The sequence below is a fragment of the Bufo gargarizans genome, chromosome 11 (assembly GCF_014858855.1).
Source record: "Bufo gargarizans isolate SCDJY-AF-19 chromosome 11, ASM1485885v1, whole genome shotgun sequence".
Lineage (NCBI taxonomy): Eukaryota > Metazoa > Chordata > Amphibia > Anura > Bufonidae > Bufo > Bufo gargarizans.
This window is the reverse complement of record NC_058090.1, coordinates 82,973,089-82,997,641: the sequence shown is the minus strand read 5'-3', so window position 1 is coordinate 82,997,641 and position 24,553 is coordinate 82,973,089. Positions and strand designations below refer to the sequence as shown.

Sequence of the window (24,553 nt, the reverse complement as noted above, 5' to 3'; positions counted from 1 at the left end):
TCACTTGTTTCACGTCTATCTTGGAGTGCATTCCGGATTCTTTCTGTTTCTATATATATATATGTTATATATATGTTATTATGGAAATGCATAATTGTTTGACGTAATTTCCGAAATTCAAATCCGACGAATACTGCCGCGATGTCACGTCAGGGCCGTTTCTAGGGCCAGGCGAGGGGTGCCACCGCACGGGGCGCAAGTCAAAGGGGGGCACTGGTCACACTGGCAATGCAGGGAGGAGGCAATTGCCGCCCCCCTCCTCCCAAGAATATAATTAGAGTCAGGGCGGAGAGCGGATCGGGGGATGAGCTCTTCCCTTGTGGAAGCGCTCATCTCCATAGTCATCTGTATCGCCGTCCTCAGGACAGCGATACAGATGGCTGTGCTGTGGCAGGGGAGGGAGAGGCGTGTCCCTTCCCTGTTCCTTATGATAGGCTGCTAGCATTAGGCCGGTGCAGGCGGCGCAATGATGTCATTGCGCCGAATTAGCTGTACAGCGCGGGACACAGGCCGGAAGAGACCTGCATCGCATAGCTGACATGGAGGTAAGTATAAGTGTTTATTTTTTTTATACGGGACAATACTTGTGGCACATGATTGGGGGGGCATGGAGAGGCACTTCTAACTGGCACATGATTGGGGGGCATCTATGGGGGAACTTACTGGCACATTATTGGGGGGCATCTATGGGGCACTTACTGGCACATTATTGGGGGGCATCTATGGGGGCACTTACTGGCACATTTTTGGGGGGCATCTATGGGGGCACTTACTGGCACATTATTTGGGGGACATCTATGGGGGCACTTACTGGCACATTATTGGTGGGGCATCTATGAGGGCACTTTCTACTGACACATTATTGGGGGGCATCTATGAGGGCACTTTCTACTGACACATTATTGGGGGGCATCTATGGGGGCACTTTCTACTGACACATTATTAGGGGGCATCTATGGGGGCACTTACTGGCACATTATTGGGGGGCATCTATGGGGGCACTTACTGGCACATTATTGGGGGCATATATGGGGGCACTTACTGGCACATTATTGGGGGCATCTATGGGGGCACTTCTCATTGGCACATTATTGGGGGGCACTATGGGGGCTTCTACTGAGGCAACAAAGAAGGGGTATTTTATATAGGGGGCTCTGCATGGTACTACTATTATAAGGGGGTTTATCTGTTTCTGCAGTATAGTATTGGGGAGCACAGCGGCACAGTATTGGGGGTAGAAGGATGATTTGTCCAGAAGATGGGAGGATGATGGAAAAGTAAACTAAGATTTTTTTGTCAAACTGTAGAGATGAAAAATGGGTGGAAAATAATGGTTTGGTCTGAAGGTCTGAAAGGAGAAGATGAGGAAGAGGGAAGGAACATCTACATCAAAGGAGACGTCACTGGATGTAAGAGGTTTGTGTAAACAAACAGAAAAAAAAGGAAAGTGACCAAACTGAGATCTGTGGAGACTTTAAAGAGGACCTTTCATGGATCTGAACATTGTAAGATAACTATCTGGCCATGTAGAGCGGCGCCCAGGGATCTCACTGCACTTACTATTATCCCTGGGCGCCGCTCTGTTCTCCTGCTGTGGCCCCGTTACCTTCTCCCGCGCCCTATGGTAATTGCTACTAATGGTTGACTAGGGAGGAGTCTGTCCTGTTTCTCCCTGGGTGTTCCTTCTTCCAGGCTGTGGCACTGTCCAATTGCAGTGCAGAGCTCGCAGCCTGGGAGAAGGAACGCCCAGGAGAGAAGCTGATGTCTCCTCCCTGTTGCGAAGTTAGCAGCAATTACAATACAGCGCGTGGAATATACCGGGGGCCAGAGCGGGCGAACGGAGTGGCGCCCAGGGATCATAGTAAGTGCAGTGAGGTCCCTGGGCACCGCTCTACACAGCCTGATGGTTATCTTGCAATGTTGGGAACCATGAAAGGTCCTCTTTAAACGTGAATGGGGGGGGCGCTTTTGTATTGTTCGCCCTGTTGGCAAAATTCCCTAGAAACTGCCCTGCGTCACGTCCCCGCGCCTCCCAAGACACCTGCTATTTCCCTACCCGTGAACTTTCCCTAGTAAAAGCACCGCATAACAGCAGCCTGAGGAGCGCACTTACCTCGGGTCCTGGGCGGCCGCCTCTGCCGTGCCTGGCCAGCGGGTGACACTCTCTGGACTTGTTTGCACAGCTCTCCTGCCAAGTTTTCTGTGTTGACGAATACTTTGTTAAAAAAGCAAGAACTCTTTATTTTTTCATATTAAAAGAATATTGAGTTTGGATCACTTTGTTTCCTACACCATTCACACAATTCTTATGTACAGGATTTGAAAGATTCAATATATTCGAGAACCTTTTAGGATTCGGATTCGAAAAAAATTGGATTCATCCCATCTCTAATACTAAAGATAGTATACTATTTTTAATGTAAATTAAAAAAAATTATGGTTAATTCTGGGGCATAAGGAAACCATTAGTGTCCTTCTTTTTGTTGTCTTGATGGCTACTGATCACAGCATCCTAAGGGTCAATCATAGCCGTCCCTCTAAAGTGATCATGGGAACAAAACCGCTGAGTACCAGTGACCTCTGGGTGGGAAGAAATGGTGCTCAGGATTGTATATTTATGTCAGGTGGTTCCATAGAATAGAAATATCTACACATAGAGTCTAAGAGATCCTGTATGATAATGCCCTTACAGATTTGTACTAAGGAGCTGTACAGGCTGCCTACACAGGGCCTTTCCATATACATCATCTCCAAGATAAGTGGGCAAATAGTGAGTGAACTTCACTATATCTCGAGAAATTTAAAAAAGTTCCTCTGATTCTCTGCCTAGGACATTGATGTGACTTTTCAAAGAAAGTTGTGTTCGAGCTTCACACAGCGCACCTGATGTTTTCAAAGCAGTGAATGGTATGCAAGTAGCGGTCTACTTGAAAGGGGTAGTACGGGGTAAAGGACAGAATATTCTTGCTTATAGTGTAGTTGGAGGTTAAACCACTACAATCAATAGGGATATGTCATTACTAACATTGGTATGCCCCTTTAAAGTGCACTGCCACTTGCATACCATTCACTGTTATTAGACTATAACACCACGTTGGTTTTGTAAAGCTTCATCTGTTTTGAAAGTCACAAAGGTTCATCAATGAACGTGGATGGATTTTGTGTATGACACCTTTAGGTTTCTAGTTATCATACATAGGTTTCTTCTCAGGACAAACTTCACAGAGGTTCTGTCATTGGTAAGATATTTATTAATTTGGGAACTCATATAAAGCAATCACAGATGGAGTATATATATATTAGCACTATACTAGTAGGGGGGCCATCACCTACACCTGGCAATAAAGACAAATATTTCAGATACACAATAGTTATTAGCAGAGGATGACATTATCTATGGTTCATCATGAAGAAGTGAACTAATCTTCCAAGACGACGGCGCCCCCGTTGATCACATGAGTTCCATTTGTCCAATTGAAAATATTTCCATGCACAGTATAATAATCGCTACAAAAATCTTTCACAATTTTGGCGGGCAGAACATAATCCCACATATGGACATCACGCATTTCACCTACAAATGATTGACCTGCCTGAAAACCACCTCCATAAGAGTCCTGTTCCTGCCCGAGGATGACACTTATCTCGGGTCCTATGGGAGATCCTTTATTCGTGCCTTTTCTAGGATAACGCTTGCCATTGATCCAAAGTTCAACCAGTCCTGTTTCGAAATTCCAAGCGACACAAGTGTGTTTCCAATCTAGAACCTCTGGATCCACCTTAAAATTAATTGCTTCTTGATTTATGTGAACAGAGCATGAGTTTGGAGGTTTTGGAAAAATAAGAAAAGTATTGTCCTTTTTTGAACCAGGAGCGGCAATGGAAAAAAGAGAATGTTCTCGAGTGAGGTCAGTATAGGAGCGTAGACATACGGTAAGTTGGTTTAAAGGTTGGTTGACTGTCGGCCTCAAAATCACATGGTCAGTAGCTGTTTGCTTAGGAAAAGTAAGGATATTTTTACCTAGACCACAAGACAGAGAAAAAGTTTAATTGTGAATAGAGAAAAGTTTAATAATGATTATTATTAGGTATGACACATTAAATAATCATATTTATTAAAATACTGCAAATGATTTATATAAAAACGCACTATCCTACTAGAGAACTAGTCATTTAAAGGAGTTGGCTACCTTCTGACTACTGTTGACCAATTTGTGTGTAAGATGTCTATATGGCACTTACTAATACAGCCTTTGTTGAAATTCTGCACCATTTTCTATATTTCACAAGGTATGCCCCCTTGTTTGTCAAGTCTTTTGTGCTGTCCACAAGGAGGTCTTGTCCATAAAATGGCTGCTGATGGAAGGTCATGTGTCCAGGCACCAGACACATAACCTCCATGTGATGTCTACTCCGTTGAAGAACCCTGCACCTACCATTTAGACTTTTGAATGGAGGCAGCTGAGTAGTGTGTCTGGTACTATACACCCAAAAATTGGTTAATTTCACCCGAAAAAGTAAATGAATTTTTTTTGTTTTGTTTAACCTGTCTACTAGGTATAGCGGTGGTACTATACACCCAAAAAGTTGTTAATTTCACCATAAAATGTAACTGACAATTTATTATTTTTTTTTTTACCGGTCTACTAGGTATAGCAGTGGTACTATACACACCAAAATTGGTGAATTTCACTTTAAAATGTAAATTACAATTTATTTATTTTTTTAACCGGCCTACTAGGTATAGCCGTGGTACTATACACCCAAAAATTGGTTAATTTCACCCGAAAAAGTAAATGACAATTATTATTTTTTTTGTTTAACATGTCTACTAGGTATAGCAGTGGTACTATACACCCCAAAATTTGTTAAATTCACTATAAAATGTAAGTGACAATTTTTTTATTTTTTATTTACCGGTCTACTAGGTATAGCAGTGGTACTATACACCCAAAAATTGGTGAATTTCACCCAAAAATGTAAATGAGAATTTTTTATTTTTTTTAACTGGCCTACTAGGTATAGCAGTGGTACTATACACCCAAAAATTGGTTAATTTCACCAGAAAATGTAAATGACAAAGTAGTGAAATGATATAAAATAAAACACGTACAAAAATAAAAAATTGGATTTATGAGGTGGAGTTCCATATGGAGTAGGAGTTTGAGGAGTAGGTGGAAGCGGCGGTGGAGGAGGACGAGGTAGCCAACACAGGTTTTTGGTTTTAATTTAATTTAGTAAAATTAAGGTACACTCCAAAAGAGTGTGAAATATCCAAAATACAAACATGAGCTATTGCTCTGCAGTATAACAATAGCTAGTTAAGGGCGGTATACATGTCTATTCTGCACAAGTTACGGACAAGTCCTGAGGGATCCATGCCTGATTCATTGTAATAAACGTGAGCTTGTCAACATTGGCTGTGGACAGGCGGCTGCGCTTGTCTTTGATGACGCCCCCTGCCATGCTAAACACACGTTCAAATAATACACTGGCTGCAGGGCAGGCCAACACCTCCAAGGCGTAAAGGGCAAGCTCAGGCCATGTGCCCAATTTGGAGACCCAGAAGTTGAAGAGGGCAGACCCGTCATTCAGTACGTGTAGGCGTGTGCACACATACTGTTCCACCATGTTGCTGAAATGCTGCTTCCTGCTAAGACGTTCCATATCAGCTGGTGGTGCTGGTTGTTGTGGCGTGCTGACAAAGCTTTTCCACATTTCGGCCATGCTAACCCTGCCTTCTGAGGTGCTGGCGGTGCGTTGGCGACCTCTTCCTCGGAATGCCACCAGCAGCGCGTCTACCAGCGTGCGCTTGTACTCGCGCATCTTACGATCACGCTCCAGTGACGGAATTAAGGACGGTACGTTGTCCTTGTAATGGGGATCCAGCAGCATGGCCACCCAGTAATCAGCACAAGTTAGAATGTGGGCAACTCGGCGGTCGTTGCGGAGACACTGCAGCATGTAATCGCTCATGTGTGCCAGGCTCCCCAGAGGCAACGAAAAGCTGTCCTCTGTGGGAGGTGTATCGTCTGTGTCCTCTGTATTCCCCCATCCACGCACTAGTGATGGCCATGAGCTGGTCTGGGTGCCACCCTGCTGTGAACATGGTTCCTCCTCCTGCATCTCCTCCTCCTCATCCTCCAGAACTGTGCCCTGGCTAGACAATTGTGTACCTTGGGTTTGTGGGTGCAGGAACCCACCCTCGGAGCCACTTGGGAATGACTGGCCGGAAACCCTACGAAATGATCCCTCTTCCTCCTCCTCCTGTGCCACATCCTCTTCCATCATCGCCAGGAGCATTTTTTCAAAGAGGCATAGAAGTGGGATAGTAACGCTGAGAACGGCGTTATCGGCACTGGCCATGTTGGTGGAGTACTCGAAACAGCGCAACAAGGAACACAGGTCTTACACAGGCCCAGTCATTGGTGGTGAAGTGGTGCTGTTCTGCCGAGCGACTCATCCGTGCGTGCTGCAGCTGAAACTCCACTATCGCCTGCTGCTGCTCGCACAGTCTGGCCAGTATGTGCAAGGTGGAGTTCCACCTTGTGGGCATGTCGCATATGTTGCGATGAGCGGGAAGGTCGAAGTTACGCTGCAGCGCTGACAGGCGAGCAGCAGCAGGGTGAGAACGCCGAAAGTGCGCACAGACGGCCTGCACTTTATGCAGCAGCTCTGACATATCGGGGTAATTTTTAGGTAATCTCTTCACCACCAAATTCAGCACATGCGCCAGGCAAGGGATGTGCGTCAAACCGGCTAGTCCCAGAGCTGCTACGAGATTTCGACCATTATCGCACACCACCAGGCTGGGCTTGAGGCTGACTAGCACAAACCACTCATCGGTCTGTTGTTCAAGGCCCGCCCACAACTCCTGTTTGTCCCCCAAACAGAAAAGTTTTAAAACTGCCTGCTGTCGTTTACCCCTGGCTGTGCTGAAGTTGGTGGTGAAGATGTTACGTTGACTGGATGAGGAGGCGGTAGAGGATGAGGAAGCAGAGTAGGAGGAGGAAGCAACAGGAGAAACTGAAGCGCCCTGCAATCCTCGGTGGTGGAAGGACATGCGCTAAACTGCTATCCGCCTCAGGACCAGCTGCCACTGCATTTACCCAGTGTGCTGTTATGGAGATTACACAAAAGTGGGCCCTAGTAAGACCCTCGGGATAATGACCCTGAAATACACCACTGGTCAAAAGACCAAAGAAAGTCCCTATAGGAGTCTACTAATTTGGAAAATAAAAGCCAAATACTTTAATTCATTCACTTAAAAAGGGGAGTTATTTACCCCACAAAAACCACACATTTTAAAACTATCAGGCGGCAATGCAAATTAGTGTGAGAATTTACTTCTCTCTCATTTGTTTGAGAACATATGTGTGTGTACAGGTGGGTGGTTGGTGACAGTATAGCGTAGATGGGATATGCCCTGTTATTTTGTGTCATGGAAGCCTGGGCCCAGGCTCCGGACACCACTACGTTAATTTTCTCTACAATGGCACCAGATAAACCACTACACTAAGTTCATGACACACACAACTGATAGCCCTACTAAGGTCTCCACATTTGCTGCCAGCTGAATCTAAAACAAGCGCCCAGGGTGGGGACTAGTGTTAGGCGCTTGTTTTAGATTCAGCTGGCAGCAAATGTGGAGACCTTAGTAGGGCTATCAGTTGTGTGTGTCATGAACTTAGTGTAGTGGTTTATCTGGTGCCATTGTAGAGAAAATTAACGTAGTGGTGTCCGGAGCCTGGGCCCAGGCTTCCATGACACAAAATAACAGGGCATATCCCATCTACGCTATACTGTCACCAACCACCCACCTGTACACACACATATGTTCTCAAACAAATGAGAGAGAAGTAAATTCTCACACTAATTTGCATTGCCGCCTGATAGTTTTAAAATGTGTGGTTTTTGTGGGGTAAATAACTCCCCTTTTTAAGTGAATGAATTAAAGTATTTGGCTTTTATTTTCCAAATTAGTAGACTCCTGTTATGGAGATATAACGGCCCTGACCGTGCTTACTGGTCCACGTAGCCGTATTCAGGGGCACCTTGCCACAGATGGCGTTGCACAGTGCACACCTTGGTTGTGAAGGGAAGGGAAGGCCTCGCCTTGAAAAGTAGTGGCGGCTGGGCACGGCGTACTGTGGGACAGCCACTGCCATAAGGCCTTTAAAACTATCCGTCTCTACCAGACGGAATGACAGCATTTCAAAGGCCAGTAATTTAGAAATGCTGGCATTCAGGGCTAGGAATCGCGGGTGGGTAAGGGGGTACTTCCTCTCCCTCTCCCTCTCCAGCGTTTGGCATATGGAGAGCTGAACGCTTCCGTGGGACATTGTGGAGATGCTTGGTGACGCAGGTGTTGGTGTTGCTGGCAGATCCTCTGTTTGCGTGGTGGCAGGTGGCACTGTCACTCCAGAGGTGGATGAAGAGGCCGCGACTGCAGCAGAAGAGGAAGCAGGAGGAGCCAGAGACCTTTCTTGGTATTTGAGGTGTCTACTCCACTGCAGCTCGTGCTTTGCACTTAAATGCCTGGTCATGCAGGTTGTGCTCAGGTTGAGAACGTTTATGCCTCGCTTCAGGCTCTGATTGCACAGCGTGCAAACTACTTGTGTCTTGTTGTCAACACATTGTCTAAAGAACTGCCATGCCAGGGAACTCCTTGGAGCTGGCTTTGGTGTGCTCGGTCCCTTGCTGCGGTGGGCAGTAGGAGGCGTACTGTCTAAAGGACAGCTGCTCCACTTTTGCACCCTGCTCCCTCTTCTGCTGTGCAGGTGGCTCTGTGCGACCACCACCTCTTACTCCAAAGTACATAGGTCACTCGCATGACCTTGATTCCATGTGGGTTCAAGGACCTCATCGTCCTCCACATCATCTTCCACACAGTATTCACCCCTGCCTTCCTTGTCGGTCTGCACACTTTCGAAAGCCACAGCAGTTGGCATCTGTGTTTCGTTATCATCCGAGACATGCTGCGATGGTCCTCCCATGTACTCATCTTGAAAGATAAGTGGTTGGGCATCTTCTGGGGCAGGGATAGGTGGGTGGCCCTGGGAAACCCTGCTAACAGAGTCATCAAAAAGAGACTGCTGCATGACTTGGGCCTCAGACTGCTTGGCTGATTTACAAGGGGGTGAGGTGAAAGACTGATGGACATCGGCTGCAGGTGCCAACTGTGGTCTTTCAGCAGGAGACTGGGTTGGAGACAATGTGAAGGAACTAGATCCACTGTCAGCAACCCAATCTACTATCGCCTGTAATTGTTCAGGCCTCACCATTCGTAGAGCAGCATTAGGCACAACCAAATACCGCTGCAGGTTTTGTCGCCTACTCGCACCTGGGGAAGGGGTTTCACTTGTGCGTGTAGCTGGCACAGATCGACCACGTCCTCTCCCTGCAACAGGAGCTCCACCAGCAGCACCACGACCTGGGCCACGTCCCTTATTTGACGCTCTCCTCGTATTTTTCAAATTTAGGATCTTGCCCTAATTGGGTGTTTAATTAATAGTAGAATAGAACGACAGCATGTAAAGGGTGTATCTCACACGGTCTGAACCAGTGTAGGCCTGAAGTAAATATTTCTTTGCCCAAAATGGCTGTATTTCAAATGGCTGTATTTCAAATCCCTGAATCAAACCCCTGTATGTAGAGGGGGGATCTCACACGGTCTGAACCAGTGTAGGCCTAAAGTAAATATTTATTTGCCCAAAATGGCTGTATTTCAAATCCCTGTATCAAACCCCTGTATGTAGAGGGGGTATCTCACACGATATGAACCAGTGTAGGCCTGAACTAAATATTTCTTTGCCCAAAATGGGTGTATTTCAAATGGCTATATTTCAAATGCCTGATTCAAACCCCTGTATGTAGAGGGGGTATCTCCTACGGTCTGAACCAGTGTAGGCCTGAAGTAAATATTTCTTGGCCCAAAATGGCTGTATTTCAAATGCCTGATTCAAACCCCTGTATGTAGAGGGGGTATCTCACACAGTCTGAACCAGTGTAGGCCTGAACTAAATATTTATTTGCCCTAAATGGCTGTATTTCAAATGCCTGATTCAAACCCCCTGTTTGTAGAGGGAGTATCTCACACGATCTGAACCAGTGTAGGCCTGAACTAAATATTTCTTTGCCCAAAATGGGTGTATTTCAAATGGCTATATTTCAAATGCCTGATTCAAACCCCTGTATGTAGAGGGGGTATCTCACACGGTCTGAACCAGTGTAGGCCTGAAGTAAATATTTCTTTGCCCAAAATGGCTGTATTTCAAATCCCTGAATTAAACCCCTGTATGTAGAGGGAGTATCTCACAGGGCCTGAACCAATGTCGGCCTGAAGTAAATATTTCTTGGCCCAAAATGGCTGTATTTCAAATGGCTGTATTTCAAATGCCTGATTCAAACCCCTGTATGTAGAGGGGGTATCTCACACAGTCTGAACCAGTGTAGGCCTGAACTAAATATTTATTTGCCCTAAATGGCTGTATTTCAAATGCCTGATTCAAACCCCTGTATGTAGAGGGGGTATCTCCCACGGTCTGAACCAGTGTAGGCCTGAAGTAAATATTTCTTGGCCCAAAATGGCTGTATTTCAAATGCCTGATTCAAACCCCTGTATGTAGAGGGGGTATCTCACACAGTCTGAACCAGTGTAGGCCTAAACTAAATATTTATTTGCCCTAAATGGCTGTATTTCAAATGCCTGATTCAAACCCCTGTTTGTAGAGGGAGTATCTCACACGGTCTGAACCAGTGTAGGCCTGAAGTAAATATTTCTTTGCCCAAAATAGCTGTATTTCAAATGGCTGTATTTCAAATCCCTGAATCAAACCCCTGTAAGTAGAGGGGGTATCTCACAGGGCCTGAACCAGTGTAGGCCTGAACTAAATATTTATTTGCCCTAAATGGCTGTATTTCAAATGGCTGTATTTCAAATGCCTGATTCAAACCCCTGTATGTAGAGGGGGTATCTCACAGGGCCTGAACCCGTGTAGGCCTGAATTCAATATTGGTGCACCAAATGGCAATATTAAAAATCTCTGAATGTAACCCAAATGTATTAAGGGTGTATCTCACAATGACATCTGCATCAAAGGCTGCCAACTAAATTTTTGGTGTCCAAACAAGTGTTTGTTTAACAACTGAATTTGACAGCAGTATATAAGCCTGTAATTTCACATGTGCTGATGCTGCAAGGCCTGAAAATAGTGTTTTTGTCAAAAAAGTGTGTTTTTCAAACCCCAGAAAATGATGGGTGCATTTCTAGCTTAAATTGCACACTGACTAATACAGATGTTGTAGATTGCCAAAAAAGTCTTTTTTTTGGTAACAGAATATGAAAGCTGTATATATTAAACTTGAATTTAACACTTGCAGATCTGGAAATACAGTTTTTTGAAAAAAAAAGTGCGTTTTTCAAACCCCAGAAAATGATAGGTGCATTTCTACCTTAAATTGCACACTGCCTAGTCCAGATGTTCCAGTTTGCCAAAAATCCCAAAAGCTCAGATGCAGTGCTGGTGCACTGAGCTTGCATAAAATGGCCGCCGCCACCACCTACCTAACTAACAGAATTATAAAAGTTATTATTTTTTTGGGTCAATGAGCTTAGGGCAGGGTAAAACGATTGTGTCCTGCACCCACACAACTATTTATCTGTAGATCGCTAAGTTAGATTCTCTCCTATTCTCCCTACACTTGTAACAGCAGAGTGACGTGCAGCGCTACGTGACTCCAGCTTAGTAGGCATGGCTGTGATGGCTTCTAAGGTCAGACAGTTAACCGCTTGTTGATTGGCTGCTCTGCAGCCTTTCAAAAAGCACCAAGAAAGCGCCGAACAACGAACCCGAACTTTTACGGAATAGGGTCCAAAAATCCTAAAGTTCGGTATGAACCCGAACTTTACAGTTCGGGTTCGCTCAACCCTAGTCACAAGTAGTCAGAAAGTGGCCATTCCCTTTAACCACTAGACATAACCTACAGTTGTAAGGAGAAGTGGTTGAAGGACCTGTGGTTACAGGAGTAGGTTGTGCTGGTCCTCCGGTCAGAGATGTTATTATATTATTGTTATTGTTGTAGATGTTGTTGTAGAGCTGTTCCTGTCCTGGTGTATGTGAGAAGAATAGTTCCTGGGGATACTTGTGAGAGTGGTGCAACAGTCCAGCCTGAGGTACCAGCTGTTTCTGAAGCCCACTTCGGATTCCTGTTTTAAAATGTTTTTATAGTTGAATAATCAAAGGCCGAAGTTATTCTCTGAAGTCTTGCATGACTTCGAACATACATTTTAATGCTGTACGGAGACAGGTCTCCGTATCTCATTAAAAAAAGTTATTGAACGAATTGACTTCGGATTGTGGATCCAAAGCTCGATTTGCTCAACACTATTGGCAATGGTTGGCAGGAACAGGGCTAACTGTTATGTTCTTCCCCTCTTGGTAGGAATGGACTGTTCCTACTTCCTGCCAGGAGGAAGAGTTTTAGAGTAGACAGCAAAGCGAGCCAAAACTACACTTTGTACTTAATACTGCTGGATGTGCCACAAGTTATATTGCACTAAATAAATAGAGACTACTATACTTTTACTTTTGGCCTGATCCTTCAAACTACATTTCCACTGCACCGATCTTACAAGAACTTACCACCAAGGTATTTTACAACGTATTTTACAACGTATTTTACATGGAAAAACAGGGGGCACCAAAAGGTGATGCTGGAATCTAAAGGAATTTATTTCTCAGAAGATTAGAAAAGTATTACAAAGGGTCAGAAAACCATTGAATCAAGGAAGGACACAAAGCACTGAAAAATATACAATATTAGCAACTGAAGACAGGACATGACATCCAAGGGTCACTGGAGTTTTGAATATTGGGTTACTTAGACTTTGAACACAGGTAACCAAAGATAGGACATAGAACTGACTGAACGAGGTGATCAGGGAGAGTTCAGTGAAAATTAGGACACCAGGGAAAAGACACTCTGAAGATGTTGTAAATTGAGAAAATTACTGGTTCTCGAGAAGTTCTGTAGATGATCATGCAATGGGCAGCCGGGGCGCCACAATAAAACTCAAGCTTTCAAGGGCCCAGATATTGACCAAGGATCCTGGATTGTTCCACTGGGTCATCTGAGACAAGACACTTTAACAATAGCTTTTTATGGTCTTAGGTCATGACTACAACTATGTAGAAGCTAAAAACCGTACAGGACTGGGTACCACAGGGCACCAGAAGCAATGCATGGAACATAGGGGTAGATTAAAAGTAACTGGACATATGATCCAAGGATTATCAAGGAAATTAACCTTTAGTCTAGCTTTTTGTATCTTTAGGTTGAGCTTCATAGACATATCTCTGTTTTCAGTCGTAACTATATAAGTCTGGAGCGGAACTGTACTACTCATCTTCACAAAAGATGGTACCACTGTCCCATGGTGGGTTGGTCCTTATGCACATCCCCGCCCATCCCTTTATTGAGCTTGATGAACATACAGTGGATATAAAAAGTCTACACACCCCTGTTAAAATGTCAGGTTTCTGTGCTGTAAAAAATGAGACAAAAATAAAACATTTTCCACCTTTAATGTGACCTATAAACTGTACAACTCAATTAAAAAACAAACTGAAATCTTTTAGATGGCTTTGTGCGCCGTGACATGGTTGCAATGCATGCTGTTGCCGGTGGCAACGTGGTGGCTGGTGTGTGCACTTCCCCTTTAAGTTGTAGCCTTCCCCTGTCTGGTGCCGTAAGGGTTAACCCCCTGATTGGGTGTGGTCAATAGGTGCTTCTTATACCTGTGGCCTTTGGCCAAGAGTCAGTTGTACTCCAGCCTTGATGTGTGCTGGCGTTATGCTCCTTGTCTGGATGTTCCATCTTCCAGTGTGAGGGCCACCTAGTGGGACATCGATGTCTTCCTTATGTCTCCTCCATTTTCCCTACATTACCTGTGGTTATGTTTGGTGTGGGTATATGTTCTAGGGTGGTTGTTCGTCTAGTTGTTGTTCTGTGTCTGGTCAGTGTTTGGTGTATTATTCTGTCCGGCATGGATGCTAGATGTTCCCCTGTTTGTCTGTCGTGGCCTCCAGAAGGGGTCTCATGGTTTCCCGGAGGGGTGAACCAAATGTCAAGTCTGTGAGCTGTTGCTGGAGTGCTGGTTCCTGTTTGTCAGTACATACTGCATCTGTAACATCCCAGAGTTATGTTACGAAACTCTTTTACCCCGCTACAACCTGTTAAGTGTATTTGCATTGTCACCCTGTGTAATTTAACATCACATTCTCACAAATGTGCATTTTCAAAGCCTTGTTTAAATGTAATTTGCTGTAATTTCCATGTACACCAGCAGGTGGCAGCAATGTGTTTAGCAGGGCCTTAGTTATAGTTTAGCATATCTAGACTGGAATTGTTCATTCCAGTTTCTCCCCCCTCTTTGAGCAGAGTGGGCTCGCCCATGTCCTGCCTCATGGGGTGGGGAAGGAAGTTCAGTTAGTGTGCCAGCCACCCCGGCTAGGGGAAGGCTGTGCTGGTAGGAGCTCCCAGAAATAGGGATCCCAAACCAGGATCTTGTCTCCATAGAGCCCTTCAGCCTCAACTGGTGACAAGCAAGCAGCCATCTACAGAACTCCAGGACGAACCATTCCCTGTGAGCATAACTGTGAGTACAATCCAGAGACCAGGAGAAGCCAAATTCCTCCTCAGCTAGTCAGTCCTATATACAGCAGAAGATAGACAAAGCAGAAGATAGATTCCTGCCACAAATTACAGAGCCATAAGCAGACGACTATTCCTGCAAGAGAGCTCCAGGCACATGATAGAAGAAGAAGAGATATTGATCCCTGCCATACATTGCCAAGACTATTGCTGTACCTCATATGGATTAATGCTGCCTCCAGTTAAGACAAGTTGAATTATATTTCAAGTCTGGATCTCATTCATTGCTACCAAGTTCCTCAATTACTCCTACTAGCAACACACTCATTTATTGCAAGTGAGCCAGGATCCAGGAGTCCAGCCGTACCCAGGTAGGAGACACTGTTGACACTATACCTACTGCTACACAGAGACATTACACCACTCTGGCATTCCTAACCTGGTACGTGAGTTGCAACACCTTAAAGGGCCCTGAGACTGTACCTGCGCACGCTGCAATTGGCGTCACAAACAAAAACTATAGACTTATATACCCATATCCGGACCCAGTGCATAATTTGGCGTCCGTGTAACCGTACCACGGTCCTGCTCATTGCACATCTGTTTGGTGTTTGGATTGCAGTATGTTTTTATGGGTGCCAGTTTACCTTGGTGTGGTCTTCTGTTGTGCTGTCCAGCAGCTGCCAGGGGTAAGTTACCATGCCTTCCTGGGTTCTAGGTTCAGTGGTTATCCCCGCCACTGGAAATTTACCTGCTGTTCCACTTGGCATTTCTCTGCAAATAGGCCGGTTGAGACTCCTGTTCATCCGAGTCATGGAAGAACAGGTCATCTCTCCCCCTGCTCCTATGTGGGGACTTATGAGGGCGACTATGCTGGCATAGAACTTTTGTGAACTGGGTCTGAGGTGGACTCTCGTTCTGTGCGGTCTCTCTGAGCTGTATGGTGGCTGGCTGCCTGGTTTCTAGGTGGTTCCAGGGGCTGGCAGCAGTCTTTTAGAGACTTTCTTGCACTGACGCTGATCCTGTTACTTTCCCCTACCCCCCCGCCCTGTTGATTTTTGGGTGTTCTGTTGAATTCCCCTTTTTCTGTTGGGGGGGGCTTTGAGGGGTGGGAGTGTCACGGCCTTTGCTGTGTGCGCTGTGACACTTCTGCCATGCTTGCAGTTGCCGGTGGCAACGTGGTGGTGTTATGTCATGTGGTGGCAGTCTTGGCTTTGGCTGTGTGCACCATGAAATGGTTGCCACGCATGCTGTTACCGGTGGCAACGTGGTGGCTGGTGTGTGCACTTCCCCTTTTAAGTTGTAGCCTTCCCCTGTCTGGTGCTGTAAGGGTTAACCCCCTGATTGGGTGTGGTCACTAGGTGCTTCTTATACCTGTGGCCTTTGGCCAGGAGTCAGTTGTACTCCAGCCTTGGTGTGTGCTGGAGTTATGCTCCTTGTCTGGATGTTCCATCTTCCAGTGTGAGGGCCACCTAGTGGGACATCGATGTCTCCAGCAATGTCTTCCTTATGTCTCCTCAATTTTCCCTACCTTACCTGTGGTTATGTTTGGTGTGGGTATTTCTTCTGGGGTGGTTGTTCGTCTAGTTGTTGTTCTGTGTCTGGTCAGTGTTTGGTGTATTATTCTGTCCGGCGTGGATGCTAGTTGTTCCCCTTTTTGTCTGTTGTGGCCTCCGGAAGGGGGTCTCATGGTTTCCCGGAGGCGTGAACCAAATGTCAAGTCTGTGAGCTGTTGTTGGAGTGCTGGTTTCTGTGTGTCAGTACATACCACATCTGTATGGTGTTTGGATTGCAGTATGTTTTTATGGGTTCCAGTTTACCTTGGTGTGGTCTTCTGTTGTGCCGTCCAGCAGCTGCCAGGGGTAAGTTACCATGCCTTCCTGGGTTCTAGGTTCAGTGGTTATCCCCGCCACTGGAAACTTACCTGCTGTTCCACTTGGCATTTCTCTGCAACTAGGCTGGTTGACACTCCTGTTCATCCGAGTCGTGAAAGAACAGGTCGTCTCTCCCCTGCTCCTATGTGAGGGATTATCAGGGCGACGCAGGGTCCTAGGTATCCTGGGTATGAGCTGTCCTACCATCCAGGTCCGCTCATACGATGAGGAGTTAGGGCGAGGATTAGGGACTCTTTAGGAGGAGACCTGCTCCCTGATTCCGGTATCCTGGCCAAGCTGCTTCCCCATTATACCTGACATTGTAAGGTGGGGGGTTTCCCCCACTCCCCATCATGACAGTGCCTCTGATTAACCCCAAATAAAGTTCAGCTGCTCTAGTTGGTCTTTCCTGAAATTTTCTTAGTCGCATCCCACAGCAAAACCCATGGTCCACAGAGAGCTTCCAAAGCATCAGAGTGATCTCATTGTTAAAAGGTATCAGTCAGAAGGATACAAAAGAATTTCCAAGGCATTAGATATACCATGGAACACAGTGAAAACAGTTATCATCAAGTGGAGAAAATATTGCACAACAGTGACATTACCAAGAACTGGACGTCCCTCCGAGAAGAATACTGGTCTGGGAGGCTACCAAGAGGCCTACAGCAACACTAAGGAACTGCAGGAATATCTGGCCAGTACTGGCTGTGTGGTACATGTGACAACAATCTCCTGTATTCTTCATATGTCTGGTCTATAGGGTAGAGTAGCAAGACAAAAGCCTTTTCTTACGAAGAAAAACATCCAAGCCAGGCTACATTTTGCAAAAAACACATCTGAAGTCTCTCAAAAGCATGTGGGAAAAGGTGTTATGGTCTGATAAAACAAAGGTTGAACTTTTTGGCCATAATTCCAAAAGATATGTTTGGCGCAAAAACAACACTGCACATCACCAAAAGAACACCATCCCCACAGTGAAGCATGGTGGTGGCAGCATCATGCCAAGGGGCTGTTTTTTTTCAGCTGGAACTGGGGCCTTAGTTAAGCTAGAGGGAATTGTGAACAGTTCCAAATACCGGTCAATATTGGCACAAAATCTTCAGGCTTCTGCTAGAAAGCTGAACATGAAGAGGAGCTTGATCTTTCAGCATGACAACGACCCAAAGCATACATCCAAATCAACAAAGGAATGGCTTCACCAGAAGAAGATTAAAGTTTTGGAATGGCCCAGCCAGAGCCCAGACCTGAATCCGAATGAAAATCTGTGGGGTGATCTGAAGAGGGCTGTGCCCAGGAGATGCCCTCGCAATCTGACAGATTTGGAGTGTTTTTGCAAAGAACAGTGGGCAAAACTTGCCAAGTCAAAATGTGCCATGCTGATAGACTCATACCCAAAAAGACTGAGTGATGTAATACAATAAAAAGGTGCTTCAACAAAGTATTAGTTTAAGTGTTTGCACACTTATGCAACCATATTATTTTATTTTTATATTTTTTCTTTCCTCTACCTAAAAGATTTCAGTTTGTTTTTCAATTGAGTGGTACAGTTTATAGGTCACATTAAAGGTGGAAACAGTTCTGAAATGATTTATCTTTGTCTCATTTTTTTTACTTAACAGAAACCTGACATTTTAACAGGGGTGTGTAGACTTTTTATATCCACTGTAACTCTGCCTTTTCCTTATCTTCAGTGACTAGTTATTTAGGAGACCTACCTGCTCGGACCTTGGTTTTTTAGCATTTATATATTTAAATAATTTTTGGGGATTTGTTTTGCTCTCTTTTGCCACCTGCTGTTCATTTGGAATTTTGCTAATTTTATCTTCTTTTTACAGATTTTATTAAGCCCTTTGTAATCTTCAAACGCTACAGCTGACCGCTCAGATTTGTATTTTTTAAATGCCCTTTTTTTGTCTTTTATTACCCTTTCTATAGTAGCTATCAGCCATGGGGGGTTTCATTTTAGCTGTTTATACTTGTTACTTGAAGGAATAACATTTTTTTGTGCAATTACTCAATGTGGATTTAAAGCTCTCCCATTTATCCTCTGTATTATTATGTGACAGTAGCTGCACCCAGTCTATGACCTGAAATGCTGCCCCTCAACCCAGGGAAATTAGCCTTTTTGAAATCAGTGTCTTTGCTCTGCCTGACAGAGTTTGCTTCTTATAGTTTAAGGAGAATATAATTATATCTTGGTCACTATTACCTAGTGTTTCTCAAACAGTAACATTACCAACAAGCTCTGCATTATTAGAAATTACCAGATCCAACAGAGCATCGCCCCTAGTGGGAGCTTCTACAAACTGGACCATAAAGTGGTCCTGCAGCAAGATGAGGAATTTTCTCCCCTTTACGGTTGAGGCAGAACCATGACCCAAGTCAATGTCTGGGAAGTTCAAATCTCTCATTATGACCACTGTACCAGCCTGTTCAGCCCGCTCTATTTTGTTATACAGTTGCGTTTCTATCTCCTCTGTGATGTTAGGGGGTCTATAGATTAAACCAAGTATTATTTTCTCAGTGTTTATATCCGTTTGAACCTCCACCCATAAGGTTTCCCCTACTCACCATCCGCACCCACAATTGCCTCTTTCACACTTGTCTTCAGATCACTCCTCACATACAGGCACACGCCACCGCCTTTTCTATTGACCATATCTTTCCTAAATAGTGTAAAACCCTCAATATTAACAGCCCAGTCATGTGAAGAGTCCAACCATGTCTCAGCCACACCAACTACATCTATGTGTTCTTCTAGTACCATAGCCTCCAGCTCCCCCATTTTGCTAGCTAGACTTCTGGCATTTGTGAAAATACATTTTTAAATACTTTTACCTGTAAAATGAATATCTGGGATTTTTGGGTTACCTCAGTTGATGTTTGTATGTAACAGGTTCTTGTTACCAGCAGTTCTATTTTTCATTGGTGTATAGTTCTGCCCAGTCTTCTCCCTACTTTCCTCACTAACTCCAACCCTCCCCTCCTATATCCCACTCCGTATCTACACTATCTACCCCCTTACTAGTATAAACCCCCAACCTCCCCCCAGATCCTAGTTTAAAAGCTCCTCCAGCCGTCTAACCATTTTTTCCCCCAGGGCAGTTGCACCCTCCCCATTTCTGCAACCACATTATTTTAGTTTTCTTCCCTCTACCTAAAAGATTTCGGTTTGTTTTTCAATTGAGTTGTACAGTTTATAGGTCACATTAAAGGTGGAAAAAGTTCTGAAATGATTTATCTTTGTCTAATTTTTTTTACAGCACAGAATCCTAACATTTTAACAGGGGTGTGTAGACTTTTTATATCCACGGTATCTCTGTTTCCAATTGTAATTATGTCAGTCAGGTGACAAACTGTTCTACCTATCTTCAAGAATGACGGCACCACCGTCCCATGGAGGAGTGGTTTTCATTAGGATCAGGTGGAAATTATAGAGTGGACTGTATTTGTCTGCTCCTCCAGGCTTTCTGGACATTTTTGGTACAGGATGCCTAATTTCCATTAAACATTTATTTACCTTGCAGAGCAAAACATCCGGAGACCAGCAGAAACAGAATGGAAATGTTTTTCATTTTGCTGTAGAAAAAAAACCCAGTATGAATTAATATTCTGCAACTTTATATAAGTCAATCCAAGCACCAATGACTCCGTTTCAATGACCAAAATAGGTAATGTCCTTGAAGGGGTTACCAGGATTTTTTTATATTGGTGGCCTATCTGTAGGATACGTCATCAGTATCTGATTGATGGAGGTCTGGCACCCCCGTTGATCAGCTCTTTGTGAGTAGCTTTAGTGAAAGAACTTCACAGCTCCATCCAGAGCTGGTTACTACAGCCATGTTCCCCTTCAAGTGATTAGTAAGGGTTCTGGGTATCGAAACCCTGTCCATGGGATATCCTGAGGATAGGCCATTAATATCAAAATAGTGGACAATCTCTTTAAGTTATTCAATGGCCAAATGTGAATATAACCTGTTCACAAACAATGAAAACATAAAGTAGGTAAGCCGATATCAACAGCAACCCTCATAGTGTAAGTGACTAAAGGAATGAACTTGGTTAGACATTTCACAATATCTAATTAAAAACATTTAAAAAGAAGTAAAATTCAAGAACATTAACAAAATGGCCTACTCTACATAATACTACACTATAATAATCCTCATAATACTCCAACATAATAGCCCACTATAATTCTGCACTGATGGAGCGGGTAATTATATCTCCACCTAGAAGTTATTATCAGGACAGATGTCTTACCTTCTCCTCAATGCCACATCTGATTCTGTGTGTTAAGCAGTCACTGTGGTTTTATATAGAGGAATGCAAATTTTGAACCACAGCATTGGTACATGGGGAAGTTCAGTGTTGTAACTTTTTAGCAGTAGTTATGAAATGGTACTCTTTTGCAATGTTTAAAAAAGTATTAACCAGTCCCTTGACCTTTTTATTGTTGTATTGTGTAATAATGTATATCATATAGCCTTGTATGTCATATATCAGATTTTTTATAGAGGCTGATGAACAAAAACAAAAAATACAATCAAATATCCCTCCTCCCCCCATGGTGAATGTACAGTTCTATTTGCCATGTGTCCACTGTGAGTAGTGCATGTGTAGCATGTACAGTGGTGCTTGCATGTTGACGAATCCTTCAGTATTTTCTATATTTCTACAAAAATTTGACTTATAAGTACATCTACAACTGCATCTCCAAAGTATCTTGGTTAGTCCTGTACATCAGCTTGGAGGAATTTTAGGCCATTTCTTCATTCCAAGCAGCTGGAGCTCTGTTATGTTGGTGGGTTTCCTTCCATGAACTGCTCGCTTCAGGTCCTTCCACAACATTTCTACTGGATTAAAGTCAGGACTTTTACTTGGCCAATCCAAAACTTACATTTTCTTCTTTTTTGGCCATTCCTTGGTAGAACAAGTCGTTTGCTTAAGGTTGTTGTCTTCCTGCATGACTCACGATCTCTTGAGATTCAGCTCAGATGTCCTGACATTTTACTTTATATTCTGCTGGTGTAATTCAGAATTCATTGTCCCATCAATAATGGCAAGCTTTCCAGCCCAGATGCACCAAAACAGGTCGAAACCATAATACTGCCACCACTTTGTTTCACAGTTTTCCTTTCTCCAAACATAACGCTTCTCACTTAAACCAAAAAGTTATATTTAGGTCTCTTCCATCCACAAAATGCTGCTCCAATAGCCTTCTGGCTTGCAGTGTTGTTTTTGGAGAGCAGCAGCTTTCTCCTTTCAATCCTTCCAAGCACACCATTGTTGTTCAGTGCCCTTCTGATGGTGGACTCATGAACATTAACATTGGCTGATTTAAAAAAGTATTTTAGTTGCTTAGAGGTTACCTTTGTTTTTCTTTGGAATCTCGTGGACTATTACATACCTTGGCGTGATCTTTGCTGGTTGATCAGTCCTGGGGAGGGTAATAATGGTTTTGAGTTTCTTCCATTTGTACACAATCTGTGGATTGGTGGACTGGAGTCAAAACTCTTTGGAGGACTTTTGGAGTCTTTGGTAGCCTCTTTTGAGTCCAAACTGTTTAGATATGGTTTTGTAACCTTTTCCTGCCTGATGAGCATCAACAACTCTTTTTCTGAGGTCCTCAAAATGTCCTTTGTTTGTGGCATGATTAGCTTCCACAAACATGTGTTGTAAAGACCAGACTTTAATGGATTGTCATCTCACTTATCGAAAACCCCCGACTCAGAGATGTGATATTTGATCAGTTTCCTCAATAATTTAATAACCAAGTCTAATATGTTTGATTCATTTATTTGATTTGGCTAACTTTATCTAATTTTAGAATTTCGGTGAGAATCGGATGCAGTTTTAGGTCAAATGTATGCAGAAATACAGAAAATTCTGAAGAGTCCACAAACTTTCAAGGACCACTATATAAATGTGTTTTTGTTTTTACTTTATTCATGGGATAACCTCTTAAAATCTAATTTTTTGTGTTAAGAAATTGGACTACCTATGAGATCCTATGCGTTCCTTCTAGTGGATGTATGCAAATCAGCTCCCTCCATACCATCTGGTCAAATTCCGTTACATTTTTTGTTAACTTTGGTTTACATTTTACACTGTCCCTATTCTGTTCATACCTGATCTATAGTGCAGACCGCTTCTCTAGTGATAGCTGTTAGATGCTTTAGTAATAGCTATAATGATTTATCACTAGATATACATTTATAATATATCTCTGACAGATGGGAAAGTTTCAAAAGTCAGAAAAGACTCATTGACTCTCACCATAAACAATTATTTATAAGCACAGTAGATTTATTTTATTTTTTTAAGTATTTAACTGCTTTTAAGACAGGTGTAATACAGGGACTTTTTTGTGTCCATATTGAGAAGGAACTCCTGCAGTTCATCAGAACCAGAGGTAACTCAATTTCTGGGGCCAGGAGCAGAATTGGTATTCAGTTAAGGTATAGTACACGGGTAGTTAGACAAGGGATCACACATTTGCTGGTTAGACACTAAAAAACTTCAAAGCTCAGGCAAAAGATGGAACTACAGCCCAGCTATATACCGTTGTGTTCAAAATAATAACAGTGTGTTTAAAAAAGTAAATAAAAGCTCAAAAGCCTTCTAACAGCTTCTATTTCCATACACACAAATGCATTGGAGACACTACACATTCTATTCCAAATCAAAACATGAAGAAAAATATATAAAATTTGTCTTGTTCCTCTAAACAAATTGAAGAAAATTTAATATTAGACTGTTCAAAAAAATAGCAGTGTTTTGTATTCTTCTTTACAAACTCAAATATTCACAATATAAACTGAAAAATGTTTGAAGATTTTGCTTTCCTTTGAATCACCTAACTAACTAACTGCTGTACATATGTGTTGCATGAGTCAACCAACTTCTGGCACCTGTGAACAGGTATTCCAGCCCAAGATGATTGGACTAGATTCCACAGTTCTTCTCTATTTCTTGGTTTTGCCTCAGAAACTGCATTTTTGATGTCACCCACAAGTTTTCTATTGGATTAAGATCCAGGGATTGGGCTGGCCACTCCATAACGTCAATCTTGTCGGTCTGGAATCAAGATGTTGCTCGTTTACTGGTATGTTTGGGGTTGTTGTCTTGTTGGAACACCCATTTCAAGGGCATTTCCTCTTCAGCATAAGGCAGCATGACCTCTTCAAGTATACTGATGTATTTAAACTGATCCATGATCCCTGGTCTGCGATAAATAGACCCAACACCGTAGTATGAGAAACATCCCCACATCATGATGCTTGCGCCACCATGCTTCACTGTCTTCCCAGTGTACTGTGGCTTGAATTCAGTGTTTGGGGTTCGTCTGACAAACTGTCTCTGGCCTTTAGACCCAAAAAGAACAATCTTACTTTCATCAGTCCACAAAATGTCTCTTTAGGCCAGTCAATGTGCTCTTTGGCAAAATGTAACCTCTTTAGCACATGTATTTTTGGTCAACAGTGGGACTTTGCGGGGGCTTCTGTCACGGATGGTGTTGCAGAAAACAAGAAGTAACAAATAAACATCCGACTGACTTGATCCCAAACTAAGGAACAAAAGGGTGAGCCCTATTAAAGCCCTATGGCTCTCCCTGACTGCTCAGCCCATGCAAAGATCTCTGTGATAGAACGTTGCATGTCCACGTACCTAGACTGAGTGACACCTGAAAACCCTATAATAGTGAGGGGACACGACCACCGGCTCCCTGCACTTAATATGGAGGGAGTCAGGGTCACCTAGAATCAAGCCAACAGGAAAACACAAATAAAGGGAAAAACTTATCTGAGAAACCAGCAGTAGCAAACTTCTAGCACTGAGCACAATCCAGGAAGTTGTATAAACGGCAAAGTGAGGCAGTATGGGAGGGGATATAAAGGGAGGCAATCACTGCTAATATATGACAGCTGGGAGAGGGAGAAGAGATGTCAAAGCAAAACCAAAACAAAAGAACATCATGCAGGAGGTACTGAAGAACGTCTATCAGAACTTCTCAGAGATCT

At 43.6% G+C, this 24,553-nt stretch overlaps 1 protein-coding gene across 3 annotated transcripts in view; it reads right to left on the bottom strand.

The window, feature by feature from the left end:
* Positions 1 to 3,233: 3,233 nt before the first annotated feature.
* LOC122921787 (jeltraxin-like) overlaps positions 3,234 to 24,553 on the bottom strand; it is a 34,121-nt gene continuing 12,801 nt past the window's right edge. For 2 of the 3 annotated variants that reach the window (XM_044272023.1, XM_044272022.1), the window contains exons 2-3: positions 20,050 to 20,108; positions 3,234 to 4,021 (exon numbers count right to left, since the gene is read on the bottom strand). In XM_044272023.1, coding sequence (XP_044127958.1) covers positions 3,420 to 4,021; positions 20,050 to 20,104 — 657 coding nt within the window. In that variant the 5' untranslated portion in view covers positions 20,105 to 20,108 and the 3' untranslated portion in view covers positions 3,234 to 3,419. Of the gene's footprint in view, positions 4,022 to 20,049; positions 20,109 to 20,792; positions 20,882 to 24,553 lie in introns of those variants that run through there. The other variant, XM_044272021.1, reaches the window with a different exon arrangement.